Raw genomic sequence first — 16,038 nt, forward strand, 5'->3', positions numbered from 1 at the left:
ACCCAAAAAGGGGAAACATGCCTCCTTGAAAAATTAAATTTTACATTTCTAATATTATCTCATTCAATTTGACACATCTCACTTGATCGATGATGTAATTGTTTATAAATGTATTTTTTAAATTTCTGAAGCAAAGCTACAAGTCTGTACTAATCAAATAAAAATGAATATAAATGTTAATATTTGGCCATTTTTATTTGTATGTTTTGAAATTATATGTCCTGCAACAATAAACTTAAGATTGGCAACCTCTGGGTGACCTTGTTCTAGACTTTCAGTTTGTTCTTCTGGTGAAGAGTCCTTTGTTTTCATTTTCCCCAATGCCATTTCACTTATTTTTTCATGCACTTGCTTATTTTTTTCTTTAGAAATTGGGCTCATTGCAGTTTTATATTATTAACTCTTGGGACCATTATGTGTTTTCTAGTGGATTATAGCAATATGTCTGATTTAATGGTGATTCTTCCCATTTTTCCTTTTTTCCAATGCCTGTAAGAAGCTGAGAGCTTCACTTTGAAAGTTTCCATATTTGGATCTAAATTGAAGGATAAAATATAAACATCTAAGATGTTTTCTAAATCGTAAGCCAACATGCCACATACAATTGCAAGCCTCCCTTAGGTATTCTTTATTCAAAAATGTTAATGTTTTAAATTACACATGTTAAACTTAGTGGATATTTAAATCTGAAATGCAGTGGCTCATGTAAAAGAAAAATGGTAAATATTTGAGATTAATTTGAATAAGACTTTGATAATATTTGACTACTTTGGGATCATATCTTTCTTAAGATGTAGTTCTCTCTGAAAACTTTATTAAACCCAGCTTCAGTTTATGGCAATCACTTGTGATTTTGTACCCCTTCATTCTGCAAAGTTTAAATCCCTGTGAATAGTTCTCCCTTAATGTTAGTGGAGGATAATGGTGAAAAGAAATATTAGCGTACCCTATTCAAGGAACGTGTGTGGCTGGGAAAGGAAAGATGGGTTGGTTTCATGAGTGTATAGCAGTCTTCACTGGTTTGGTCCTTTTCGCCTAGATACTTCAGAGTTGAGATGGATTCCATTTCAGTTATTGATTTCCTATCTATTGGAAATACTCATTTTGTATTGGTAGTAAATACATAACACATAACCACAGATATATGGACTTTTGCTACCCATTGTTTACTATCGTGAATGGCAGCTTAGAGGAAACCAGGGGAATGGAGTGAGATTGAGAATTCATCTTCCATTCTAGACTACTTCGTTCATACCACTCCATCCCCATCCTCAGCTTCATTTTCTCCCTTGAATTCACAGACACTTCAGAGAGGTGAAGGTGCCCTGAGCCTTTAAGCTTCTGTTCAACAAAGCTGCCAATTACCTGCTTTTTGAAGTCTAGTCCAACATAATATAGAGCGCGTATATATACATATGTGTGTGTGTGTGTGTGTGTGTGTGTATTCATGTATACGCAGAGAGAGAGGGCAATCCAAAGGCTGAAAGACAGTGGATCATAGCTTAGAATGCAGAGAGAGAGGGCAATCCAAAGGCTGAAAGACAGTGGATCACTTTTTCCCATCCACTATATCTCACACATATTCTACATTACTATTGTATCAAATAGAACTTTTAAAATTCATACATGTATTCCATGTACATACTGGCTCCTCTGGAGTTCTGTTTTTATCAGTATACACTAAAGTTTTTATGGAAAAAGAGGAAATATGGAAAAATGGGGTAAAAATACCAGTTGAAGCACTAATGGAAAGAGACCAATCAAACAAATGTTATCATACCAATGAGACCAGTGGAGGCTATCATAGCTTTATAGACTTTTTTCTCCCTTTGCCATTCACTATAATTACATCTCCATATCATTTCCATATGTGTGGCAAATACATAAATAATTTAATAGTGCAAACCTGCTTTGGCTTAAATGAATTTCTGTGTTCATGACATTTTCATGTGTATGTCCTCAAACTTGAAAACTTGTATCCCCATGAAAATGCTAAAGTACTTATACCACCTGTCTTACATTTTCTGTCAATAAAATTTACTGTAACATTTTTTTTCAGTGTCGCTTCTCTTGGTATGATATGATTGTGTTAATTAAAGACCAATTATTTGATAACCCTTAATTTTCTCTTCTCTCTGCAGGTCATGGGTTATAGGTGCAATAGCTCTTCTCTGCCTGTTAGGATTGACCTGGGCCTTTGGACTCATGTATATTAATGAAAGCACAGTCATCATGGCATATCTCTTCACCATTTTCAATTCTCTACAGGGAATGTTTATATTCATTTTCCATTGTGTTCTACAAAAGAAGGTAAGCTAGATTTCTCTGTTCAAGAATAAATGGCCTACATCCCATGATAGAAAAGCTGCCATAACAAAATCATTCCTGACATGTTTGTCTCTAAGAAGTAGATTACTTCATTGATTTAAATTTTAAAATATTAAGGACAAAACAGTCACAAAATATAAGCATTCTAGTTGGTGTATGTGGTTAACCTAAAAAAACAAAATCAATTTTTTTTATTTGGGCAGTGCACAGAAATTATATTCTTGTAGACTTGAACTTAACAGTCTTTAATATTTTTATTAGAAGATACATGGAATTTGTGTAATAGGAAGTAGCTTTTCTAGGATGTTATGGAACCATGTTATATATGTGCATATTTATATATGCACATATATACACATTATATATGTGTCATGGCATAGGAAATATATATATTTTAGATTCTTTAAAAACTAGTTTTTATATGCTAGAAAATATATATTTCTAAACATTTTATGATAAGATAAATTTCTATTTTTTGAGTGAATGATATAGGACTTAGTAATGGTTTCTGTACTTTTCTTCCAAAGCATCTTTTATACAATCTAGGAGTTGGATGATTAGAATGCAATATATAATTTTACTAGTCTATTTTTGTGATTTTTCACATCAACAAAGGACCTAAAATATTCATTTTCAAAACTAGTTTTAACAAGTAAATACTTTTGTTGCATTTTTCAAATCTCAGGATATACTCTTCAGCTCTGTTAAAAATGTGGTATTCATAGTTTTGATCACATAGACTTCTGACTAAGGCTGTCTGGGTCAGAATCCTAGTCCTACATTTAAAGCTTACATAACTTTGGCAAGGTAATTAAACTTTCATGTTCCAGTTTTCTCATGTGTAACATGGGGTAATAATTATGAAATATTAAGAGATGCTCTCAAAATGAAATGGCAAAATGTGAATTTTTTTCTAAGAAATGAAAAAAATGCCTAGATTTTTTTTTAACACAAAGAAAACAAAGAGCAAAGATGTCTCTTTCTCTAAAATTTTATGTTGAGAGACTGACGGCATCTAAAACAAAAGTTGAAAAGGGTATCTACAAATACCATCAGTGGTATATCTAGAAATTACATTTGATATCCAGGTATAGATGAGAATCCAAAACCAAGTCTAATGTTTTTAGTATATTTAATTTATTAAGCATAATTGAAAAAATTTAAAACTATGCCATCAAACTCAAGTTCGTGATTCATTGGAACAGAGTTTAGCAAGCTACAGTTTTTTGGCCAGATTCATTCAGCCTCCTTCAATTTTTACAGCCTATCAATCAAAAATGACTTTTATATTTTAAATAGTTACATTTAAAATTTAAAATAAGTACATAACAACATCCTTAGTTTTGCCTCTTGGCTTACAAAGCTTAAAATACTGATTGGCTTGCCCTTCATGAAAAAAAATTACCAAGCTTTTATATAGAAGCTTACTTTTATGCTTTATAATAGCAAGTATTAGCATATTGTTCTTTCATTCATTCTGTGTTTGGAATTCTTCAATTTTTGTGGCATTTTTATTGGCATCAAAAACACAGCCTAAACCAAAGAACATAAAGAACACAATTATTTTTCTCCATTTTTACTGAAAAAAAGATACTTCTCTTTAAACCTGTAGAAATGGACTTAGGAGATTTTTCTTTTATTCTCCATTCTTTAAATTGAGGTATAATTAAAATATAGCATTCTGTAAATTTAAGATTTACATTGTACTTGATACACATATATGTTGTGAAATGATTACCGCTAAAGTTTTAGCTAATACCTCCATCACCTCACATAATTATAGTTTTTTTTTTAGTAGCGAGAACATTTAAGATCTCTTTTCTTAGCCACTCTCAAATATATAATACTGTATTGTTAACTATAATCATCATCTTGTCCATTAGCTCCCTCAAACTTATGCATCTTTGATCTAGAAATGTGTACCCTTTGATCAACATCTCCGCATTTTCCCACCCCCAAACCTCTGGTAACCACCATTCTACGCTGTTGCTTTGAGTTCCGCTTTTTTTAGATTCTACATATAAGTGAGATTATACAGTATTTTTCTTTCTCTGTCTGTCTTATTTCACTTAGCATAATGCCCTCTAGGTCTATCCATTTGTTGCAAATGGCAGGATTTCCTTCTTTCTCCTGGCTGGAAAGTATTCCATTGTATGTGTGCACCATGTTGCCTTATGCATCCATTTATTTATGGACACTTTGGTTGCTTCCATGTCTTGGCTCTTGTGAATAATGGTGCAAGGAACAGGAGAGTGCACATGTCTCTTCAAGATCCTGATTTTATTTCCTGGATATATACCCAGAAGTGGAACTGCTAGATCACTTGGTAGTTCTATTTTTAATTTTGTAAGAAGTTTCCATACTATTTCTCATAGGTGTGCCAATTTTTGTTCCCATCAACAGTGCACAAGGGCTCCCTTTTCTCCATATCCTCACCAACACTTATCGCTTGTCTTCATGAAGATTACCATTCTAACAAGTGTGAGATAGTATCTCATTGTGGTTTTGATTTGCATTGCTTGTATTAGTGATGTCGAGCATCTATCATACTGGTCATTTGTATGTCTTCTTAGGAAAAATAACTAGTTCCTCTGTCTATTTTATTACTGGATAGTTTGGGTTTTGGTTTTGGTTTTGCTATTGATTTGTATGAGTTCTTTAAAAACTTTGGATATTAACCCATTATCAGATATATAATTTGCAAATATTTTCTTCCATTCTGTAAATTGCCTTTCATTTTGTTGATTGTTTCTTTTGCTGTCTGAAAGCATTTTAGTTTGATGTGATCTCACTAATTTTTGCTTTTGTTGTGATTTTATTGTCATATTCATAAAATCATTACTAAGACCAAAGTCCAGGGGCTTTCCCCTCTGTTTCCTTTTTTCTTAGGAGTTTTATGGTTTAATATCTTATGTTTAAATCTTTAATCCATTTTTCTTTAAATTTTGTGAGTTGTGTAAGATAGGAGTTCAATTTCATTCATCTGCATGTACTTATCCAGTTTTCCCAGTATTATTTATTGGAGTGATTGTCCCTTCCTTATTGAGTATTCTTGGGTTCATTGTCAATTATTAGTTGACTACATATGCGAGGTTTTATTTCTGGGCTCTGGGCTCTCTGTTTTGTTGTTGCATGTGTCTATTTTTATGACAATGCTATATTATATTTCTATAGCTTTATAGCATGCTTTCAAATCAAGAATTGTGATGCCTCTAGCTTTGTTCTTCTTATCAGAATTGTTTTGTCTATTGGGGGTCTTTTGTGGATCTGTACAAATTTTAGGATTTTTTTCTAAGTCTGTAAAAATACCATTAGGATTTTGATTGTATTAAATCTATACTTGGCTTTGGGTAATACGGCTATTTTAAAATCATAATTCTTTAAGGTTTTTCTTAAGCCATTTGATTGAATTTATTTTTTTAAATACACACTTTATTGATTATGCTATTACAGTTGTCCCATTTTTTTCTCCTCTTTATCCCCCTCCAACCCCCAGCACCCCCCCCCTTAGTTCATGTCCATGGGTTGTACATATAAGTTCTTTGGCTTCTCCATTTCCTATACTATCCTTAACCTCCCTCTGCCTATTGAATTTCAACAAATGCCCCTGCTAATGTAATTGCTCATGTATTTTCATTAGAGAAATATAGAATATTCCCTTTTTGAGATATTTTGGCTTATAGGATTCAACTCATTAACAAAAATCAAACTCCGAGTTGTCATTCGTTTTGCTGAGTATGGATTGCATGATTGTGTCACTACTGTTCCCACTGGTGACATTAAAGTTGTCACTTTTTCTTTCATTATGAATCCAGTTATGTGTTACATCTCAAATGGTTTCATAATTATTTTATTTCTGACCTGAATGTATAAAAGAAATGTGCCATTGGTAAGACATATTTTCTTTCCCATCTTCTTCTGAAACAACCTCACATTGAAAGAGTAACATATTATACTTGATTGGGGTAAGATGGAATATCATGTGGATTGGAATATGCCAATAATTGAACAACCAAATATCTTTTATTGTAATCTAATAATAAATATCTCATGGTCATGGTCCACTAAGTAATATAGTTAAATGTGGGACTTGACATCACTAGATATCTTGATTTGCTGGTTGTTTATATAATCAGTTCAGAACATTTAAACTTTGCTGGAAAATGTAAATATCCCATGATGAATAGCTGCCTTTGTGACAGAGAGGCAAGTGGTTCCCTTTCTTCACTCTTTTGTCTCTTTTCCTCTCTCTCTCTCCTCAAATATTTGTTTATATTTAAATCACATCATAAAAATACACTTTCTTGTCTAAAAAGAATATCCCTTGTTGAGTATGTTAGGAAAAACAAAGTAGAACATAAGTTATGATTAAAGTTTAGGTTTTTGGAGGAGCTTCGTAAGTTCATGACAAATACTAAACTGTAATTGATAGCGCCTACCATTGAGCAGAGATTATTTTAAGCACTCTCAAATCTAATTAGAGCAGTAGTACTTATTTTTTCCAGATACAGAAAAGAAAATAACCCTAATAGATTACTTTAGTAATAATGTTATTAATTTATAATGCCTCATTCAATCATATATTAATGTTAGAAATGTAGTCTCTGAGAAAGAATTTTCTGATCACAGAGCATCCATGAAATTTGGATTTTATTCACATAAGACACATTGCTTAACCTATTTGTCTTTCAGGTTATTTTTATTACTTAACATTTTCAGTGTTACTTATCTATAAAATGTAGGTAATAATTATCTTCTAGAGTTGTTATGAGGGCGGAGCCTAGCACAATTCCTGTGAATTGGTGATTAAAAATTAGAAGCTTCTTTATTCCACCCTCACAAATTCACGCATATCCTGGACACACTTGCATGTGGATACAGGCTTGTTTCTTTTAAAAATAAACAAAATATGAATTGGCTCATAAACACTGAATACAAATAACTATGTAGCATGGGAGAGATTGATTAGAAAACATATCAGTATAATTTTAAATATATTAAAGAATATATAATTTGACATTCCATATCAGAAAAATGCCTCACGGATTGGAACATCATGCCTCTCTGATTTGCTCACACTGTCCTAAACACTCAGAATGCCTTTTTGTCTCTTGTCAATCTCTCCTTTCAATGTCACCGTCTCAACTGGCTAATACCAATGTTATCTTGTGAAGATTCTCTCAGAAGTCCTCTTCCCGGAGAAGCCTTCCTCGGCCCACCTGCCTGTTTTCAGCAGGCACGCTTTGATTCACCTGACTCCCCATCATTGTTCCTATCACAAAATAATCATTTACTATATATAAGTCCTTCAGATAAATCTGAACATACTCTATCTAATTTGCTATATCTTTGATAGAATAAACTTTAGAATATTAAGATATATTGTGATTACTAATTTTAATATATCATTCACAATTTAGTTTGCTTTTACTTATAAATAACATTCCTCAAAAAGTATATATTCATAATTTTGTTTGAAATAAAATTACATTGAAATATTACATTGTCACAAGTAGGGAAAGTATAAACTCATGTGGAATCCGTGTATAAAGGGCTAAGAATAACATTTGTACAGTGTTACTTCATAATGAATGTAAATTTATCGCTGTACAATCAGCTGATATCATGTACCAAGATGTGTGTTCAAGTAGTGATCCTGTAGTTAAGATTATTTTGTTAATGTTGATAGTAGAAGTATGATTTAGAGCAGTTACTGTTTATTTTGTACATCTTGTTTGATTAAATAGGCAGTAATAAAAATTTTAAACATGATAAAAGTTTTTCCCAGAATTGTTGATATAATAGTTTCCTGTTTGAAAACATCTACTAAAAATGTTTACCTTCCTTTTTCTTCAATTTTATATTGTAACCATGATTAAGAATTTAACCAGCAGTGCTATAAAGAAAAGGAATCACTTTTCTCTGTGATTATTGAACTATTTTGAGAAAATAAATGTAAAATATTTTAATCTTATATTCTGAAGTTGTAATTTTGATCTCTTTTAAGATACATAAACTTCAAAGAAATATAGATTTAAAAGAAATGCTTAAGCCCAACACATTTCTTTTCTCTGTATTTAAATATTCCTGCTCCTTTTTTTCTCTCACTCTCTCCCTCCCTTTCTCCATCCCCACTTTTCTCTATACATTCCTCATTAGACTTTTGTGTAAAATCAGTTGCACCAGAAGAGTACTTCATATTAAATTTATGAACCTAAAAATAGTGGAGTTTTACATTTTGGTTCTTTGGACTAAGAGGTAGTATTAGAGGTAGTATTGTTGTGGTGGGATTGGAAGTGTGTGTGTGTGTGTGTGTGTGTGTGTGTGCGCGCGCGCGCGCGTGCATGTCTATGTTTTAAAGCCTATGCAAAATTTCATCCTTGACGCTATGAATATCATTATTCTATATTGTAAAAATATGCTGAACAGCCTTTCTTGTATCTGTAGGGCAAGGGATTAATTACATCACCTAAAAATAAAATTCATATATTTTATATCTTAGTTCCTAGCAGAAATGAATGACTTGCTAACAAAAGTTAATATTTAATTGGCTAGGTAAGAAAAGAGTACGGGAAATGCCTGCGGACACATTGCTGTAGTGGCAAAAGTACAGAGAGTTCCATTGGCTCAGGGAAAACATCTGGTTCTCGAACTCCAGGACGCTACTCCACAGGCTCACAGGTAAACCATATTTGTTAATTAAAATGAAATATCTTTTACCTATCTTTTGTTATGGGTTGCTGTCCTTTCTAGATCAGCTCTATTTTCTATCCCACGTGCTTAACACATCAACTGAATGACAGAAATTTAAGAAACCAAATTGCTATAAAATCATGAAATACAGGGTCCCAGTTTGTGTAATAAGGATATCAGATTATTTCAGTTGAATGAACATATAGGTAAGGAAAAGAATTTGGTATTTCAACCAAAATTCTAAAAAAAAAACCCTAATATTTTGTATTTGCAATTCTTAATTGCCTCTTTTAAGTCACGTAATAATTTTCTATCCATACTAAAAATATTTACTTATTAAATGGTATGTTTAGTAAAAGCAGTTATAACGCATACCATATTGTTCGCTGATTACTTGAAGAACAAGTCAGGGCAGTAAAGATACCATAACAGCTTTATTGTTTAAACTAGTCTAAATGGTATTCCCATCAGGCCAGCGCTAGATATAGCAGCTGCATTGTCCCTCACCAGGGAAACTGTAAACTTTTAGGTAACTTGTCAGCCATTTCCCCAGATGACAGAACATCTATTGCAAAGCCCTTAAGGTAGAGGAGAACTTGCAAATTCCAGAATAGAAGGAATGTCTGATTAAGTAGACAAGAAAATAAGTGGGAGATGAATTCAAAGAAAAAAATCTAAAGACAGATCCATGAGTATTTGTAAGAGTATGTAAGATTAGTTCTTACTGTGATTACTTTAGAAAGCAAGTGGGATGATTTAAAAAAGGAAGTGACAGGGTATCATTTACATGTAATAAAAAATCATGCGGCTACTATATAAATAATGGAGAAAAATCCATTGACAAGCCTAAAAAGTGAAAATTCTATCCACCTGTTGCTCCCCTATACCTACTCCCTGTCACTTTTAAAGTTTGGTGATACCCATAATCACACAAATTGTGTTCACTGAGATGTGTATAGGATTGGGGGTGTGTGTGTGTGTGTGTGTGTGTGTGTGTGTGTGTAAAAATTATGTAGTGAAGTATTGTCCTTCCCACTTTGATCTTCCTTTAATGGTTGTCATTTATCTTTTATTTTCATTGACTTTTTAGATGTATTTACTTTTAATATATGATGTTTGACATATAAAAATGTGTATAACATTTATTAAATGAGAAGCATAGTAATAAAATGAACACTTGTGTATTCAACATCCAGGTTAAGAAAGATAATATTTTCCATATGTTTGTTCCTTCTTGAAACTTCTCCCAAATCAGTTCCTATGCCACTCTACCAGAGGAAAACTTCTAACTTTTGTTTTGCATTTTTTTTACTTATTTTAATAGTTTTTCCATCTCCAAAAAAGGATGTTATTTAGTATGCCATTTTAAAATCTTTATTTTAAGTAATACCTTACTGTATGCATCTTTTGTGACCTGCTTTTTTTTTTACCTCTGCACTCTAACCCTCACCCTAGTACATTCCATGAACTTTTAAGTGTTGACTTTATGACATGTACTATGTATTTTTTTCTTCTGCCTGAAATACTTTCCCCTTTTATTCCTTTCATATTTAACTATTATTTTATATAGTAAAATGAGTTGAGTTATTAACTTCCTAGAACATGAGCCAAATAACTGAATTCAAATATGGATCATTCCACTTACTAGGTCTGTGACATTGGCCATGTTAATTAGCCTCTGAACTTCAGATTATGAAAGAATAAAGGAGTACCTAGCTCAGTGAGTTCTTCTGAGGTTTCAAGGAGTGAATACATGGAAAACACATAGAGTGATACCACGATACTTGTCACTAATTCATTCTGGTACTCGTGACGAGTGCTGGAAGTGATGAATACCGAACAATGAAACATTTTCTCTTGTGGGTGGCGTGTGACTCATATAAGTTTGAGCAAGTGCAACGAGTCCTGAGCAAGCACCAAGTGCTGAACCATTTTTTTTTTCTCATCAAAATGCGATGAGTACAGGGTATGAAAAGTTCTGAAGCCAGCGAGTACCAAGGTATGACTGATCTAGAACACATAAAAAATTGACATAAACTATTTATCTTATATACCCACATATAATATTTGCAGATACCAGACATTATTTCAGTTGTGTGATATGTAAATTTAAAAAAAGACAAAGATCTATATTTGTAGACCTCAAATACAGGGGTAGATAAAAGTATGTTTACAGTGTGAATATGCAAAACAAAATTTATTCTTGTATTATTTATTAATTGCTATATTATTTTACATATGAATAACCATAAACTCACTTTTGCCCTCATATAATGTAGATATTAGACATTAGATATTGAACATTAAATATAAATATAAGAAACAAGTACATTATTATAATGTATGGTATTATAGAAAATGGTAATGTCTATGGGAGACCATAATAGGGTTGAGTGCGTGGAATACAATTCTAAGTAAGGTAATCAAGTTAGGTCTCTTGAAGGAGAAAATATACGAACACAACCTTAAAACTGATGAAGGAGCTACCCATACCTATATATGGGAAAAGAGCACTCCAAGCAAAGGAAACAAGTATACCAAGCCCTAAAGCAGAGGCATGTTTGGCATGTTAAGGAACGGCAATAAAACAGGTGAGGCTAGCCTTGGTAGGAGAAGCTAATAGAACATGAGGTAATGGGGGCTGCTCCTATAAACATCACCTATCAAGATCATGACTTCATCAACTCTCAGTTATAATGTCACTTCTGTGCAGGATCCCTAGAGTGTCTAGACTAAGACATATCCCCCTTTTATGTGCACTTTCTAAAAATTTTAGTTATGTAGTATGACAAACATTCACAAAAGTGCACAAAACTTAAGTTTATGACACAATGAATTATTACACCTCCCCAGATTAAGTAATACAATATGGGGAATACCTTGGAAACCCTTTGAACCCTTCTCAATCATCCACTTTCAAATATAAGTGACTATCTCAGTGTTTGTCATTACATTTTGTTTTGCATGTGTTTGATACTTATTCACAAGATATCATCCAGGACATATTCTTTTTTTTTCTTTCTTTCCTTTCTTGGACTCTACATTGCTGCAGGAGGCTAAGTTCCTTTTTTAATTTTATGGCTTTGTAATCATTCTTTAATGTATTTATTCATTCTACCTTTGAAAGTTATTTGGGTTGTTGATAGTTTTGAGCTGTAATAATGAATGCTTCTGTGGAGACTTGTGGGCACATTATTAGACATTTTGGGTTTCCTTTTCCCATTGTATTTCCTAGGTTAATATTTGGCAAATAATAAAGGGTACTTAATATTTTTAATTCATTAATTAACAATAAAACAAATGTTCTCAATAATTGCTCCCAATATTTTAGTTGAAGCTTTGTTCCCAGTATTTCAGTTGGAAGCTTTGAAATATTTTTTCAATGGCAACATTCTCAAGTTCTCAGTGTCTCTAATCCTATACCAGTTTTCTGTTTTTTAACATTTAAAAAATATTTATTTCCATTCTTTTGTTGTTAGTGTAATGGAAGTATAATTGCTTCATGTATATTAACCTTATATCCTATGACATTACTATATTAATATACTAATTCTTTTTTATCTATATATTTTTTATTGTTGTTCAAGTACAGTTGTCTCCATTCTCCTGCCACCACTTTCCCCCCACCCCACCCGCCCTAACCTCGTACCCTCAATTTCCCCCCACCTTTGGCTTTGTCCATGGGTTCTTTATACATGTTCCTTGATGACCGTTCACCTCCTTTCCTCCATTATCCCCTATCCACCACCCCTCTGGTTACTGTTGGTTTGTTCTTTATGTCAATGTCTCTGGTTATATTTTGCTTGCTTGTTTGTTTTGTCTATTAGGATCCACTTATAAATGAGGTCATATAGTATGTCTTTTACCGCCTGGCTTATTTCACACAGCATAATGCTCCCTTATACCAGTTTTCTTATTGTGTTTCTGTTTATTAGTTTTGCTCTGTGTGTGTGTGTGTGTGTGTGTGTGTTTGCTGACTTATATAACAATATAGACAATATTGCTGAAGGATAAACATGTCCCTAGAGTCATAAAGCCAATTTCTAGATTAGGTAATCCTATTATTCAAAGAGTCCAAATAGGAACAAAACCCATTTGTGAGCTTGGTTTCACCATGAGTAGTATTTATAAATAGTTATTATAACTATTATTTATAAATAGTTATTATAACTATTTATCCTTGAAAAAGCTTTTGAAAAGGTTTTGTTTCCTCCTCACAAGATTGTTCATAGTTTTTGATTCCTAACTCAATAATAGCAAAATAAAATTAATCAGAAAAATAATCCCCCCAAAATGGAAAAATATAACACTGTTTTCTTGAATTGTCCAACACTCAAAATATTGAATTTGAGAATATAAATAATGATGTAAGAATTTTCAGTTCTGTATAAAACTTCCTTCTGTGAAGCAAGGAATAAGAATAAATCAATGCCTTCCATCTCCTTCAAAAAAATGAAAAGTCAAGATAGTATGTAACCTAGATAATAACATTGATCTTTTTAAAAATTAATGGAAATATTAGGTTCAGTAGCATTTTAATAATATTCTATGTTCTTAACAAACCCTTTCTTGCAGGATTTTAAATTCTTAAACTAAATATTGTGTCAATAAATACTGATAATTTAGTGCATATTTAAGTATCCCATTCCCATCATAGTTACAATGAAAATAATTGTTTTATCTTAAAAAATAAAATTATTATGTTCTACCTGTATAGAGGACATTTATGTATATCTTCAGCATGTTTAAATTGGTAGAAAGTTATATTTATTCTTATTCATAATTACAATTGTCTTGGGGTACAGGCATTTAGAAGTATACTTAATTAGAACCAATTATTATTAATTTAGTTTCTAATGCCACTGTACTGCAAGCATGTAGAAGTTGTATATTTTCCAGATGCCAGAAACAAAGATCTCATATAATTGAGAAAGAAAAAAATGATTTTTGTAAAAAGTCCCCGCTTCGTGAGTTGATTTCCTTTTCCTTTCCCCTCATCAAGAGCCGAATCCGTAGAATGTGGAACGACACAGTCCGAAAGCAGTCAGAGTCTTCCTTCATTACTGGGGATATCAACAGTTCAGCGTCACTCAACAGAGGTAATTATAAATGATTTTTCATAGTTTTTATTTCTGTGATTACTTTAGGAAGTTCTTAAATTCAATGCTTTATTTGCAACTTCTGGCCCTTTTTGCATGTGATAGGAATACTGCAAGGATATAAAATCTGGTTGAGTATAGCAGTACATTCCATTATTCATAAGCCTTTTTTTTTTCAATACTAAATTTTCAGGAAATCTTCTCTGGAAGGAAGTTAGAAAACAAGAACTTTCTTTTTCTAGTCATCTGCCACTGCTGTAAACTGGTGAGCTGTCAGGACTCACTGGAAGCAGTGAGAAGGGGCAATTATGTGGCTATATAGTCTGCTGAGCATCATAGAGTTCCACATTGTCCCGCACAGAGAGCAATTTGATAGTCTTTGTGGAAGTAAAAATATACTGTCTAATACATACTTAAGGCAACCTGTGTATGTGGGGGGAAATCGCATCTGAATATCTGAATGACTTACTCAGATAATATTGGATATTTCAAGATCTAGAATAAAAAGTACTTTATGTATACATATATGTACATGTCATAATTCTGTGTGTGTGTTCATGCTTCAGTTAAAATATTCCTAGGGCAAAATTCATATTTTTAAATGAATTTCACTTAATATACTATTTTGTTTCTGTTTTGCTTATGGTTGATTTATTTTTTTATCCTCTCTCTCTCTTACTCTCTCAGAATGTGTGTGTGTGATTAGAATTAAATTTACTGCAATAAAAATTCATAGATGCATTATTTGTGAAGAGAAAGAGTATACTACACTAAGTGATGGAAAATATTTAGAATGTGGCATAGTTTTATCTAGAAAGGTGGTATTTGTATGAGTTTATTCCAATCACACTGTCTTAAGAGAGACATTTTTGATGCATATATTCAGAAGTTATTTTTATGATCAACATTGTTATTTTCTTTTCTTACCAAACTAGGATTATCAGTTTGTTCTAAACTTGTTTCTGTCAGCTTCTTGTTAAATTAAAAAAATTCTACATAGAAACAAATCATTTATTGCAGTTCTGGCTTATGATTAAGAAAGATTCAGATGCTTAGGCTCTTAAATTACTTTTACTCAAGTAAGTTGTATCTTATTTATTAAAAGAAGTTTGGACATGGAGTATCCAAGTTGAATTTGATATAGGGGTCCATATGAACTATAACCTTAATTGACTTTCATGTTATTTGGGTAGTGTTTCAGTAACTGTGACCTAGAGATGATGTTAAATATTCTACATCGCTATTGTTTAACCAAGAGCAGTAGCAAATATACCTCCAAATATGAAGAAAATACATTAAAAGAAAAAATTTTCTGTTTGTATTTTGTTTCATTATTGATCTATTTTTTATTTGTTAGAGTATATTGATTTACATACTCTTGGTCAAGTATTCTTCATTTTTAACATTTAATTTTTACTTTTTGTTAGTTTGTGAAAATGTATTTAAATATTAATGCTTTAACTTTTTGACAAATTTTCAAATTGTAGAAAATGAATTACTTAAAAATGCTTCTAAAGTTTAAGAACTAATTTACTTCCATAGTGACCAACTTTCTTTATTCTTTAGGTAATTCCATATATAGAAAATTTACAATATGTTCCTAGAAAGAAAACTCTTCATTAATAAAATTTATTATTTGAAGTAACTTGAATCTAATGACTACAGAAGCCATAGAATAATTGTTGTTCATACCAAAAATGAGATAATATGATTTTAAAGATGCTCGCTTTGTCTGCGATGATGAATGATAAATATGTAAAATTATTTTGTCTAGCAAAATGATCTAAATTTATGTAAAAATAATAAGGTATGAAAATTTAGCAAAAACTGTTTTAAATGGATAATTTTTTATGATCCTGATATTAAGGTCAATCACATTAAGTATTACTGTGCCTTTTTTAGTTCCTTCTCAAGAATT

At 31.8% G+C, this 16,038-nt stretch overlaps 1 protein-coding gene across 18 annotated transcripts in view; it reads left to right on the forward strand.

Moving 5' to 3' along the window:
• ADGRL3 (adhesion G protein-coupled receptor L3) overlaps nt 1-16,038 on the forward strand; it is a 464,227-nt gene that overhangs the window by 423,256 nt on the left and 24,933 nt on the right. For all 18 annotated transcript variants that reach the window (XM_054566788.1, XM_054566790.1, XM_054566791.1 and 15 more), the window contains 3 exons: nt 2,142-2,310; nt 8,884-9,009; nt 14,024-14,120. In XM_054566788.1, coding sequence (XP_054422763.1) covers nt 2,142-2,310; nt 8,884-9,009; nt 14,024-14,120 — 392 coding nt within the window. The remainder of the gene's footprint in view (nt 1-2,141; nt 2,311-8,883; nt 9,010-14,023; nt 14,121-16,038) is intronic.

The sequence above is a fragment of the Pteronotus mesoamericanus genome, unplaced genomic scaffold, assembly GCF_021234165.1.
Source record: "Pteronotus mesoamericanus isolate MK-2021 breed Mesoamerican mustached bat unplaced genomic scaffold, CSHL_Meso_final contig_180, whole genome shotgun sequence".
NCBI classification, from domain to species: Eukaryota; Metazoa; Chordata; class Mammalia; order Chiroptera; family Mormoopidae; genus Pteronotus; species Pteronotus mesoamericanus.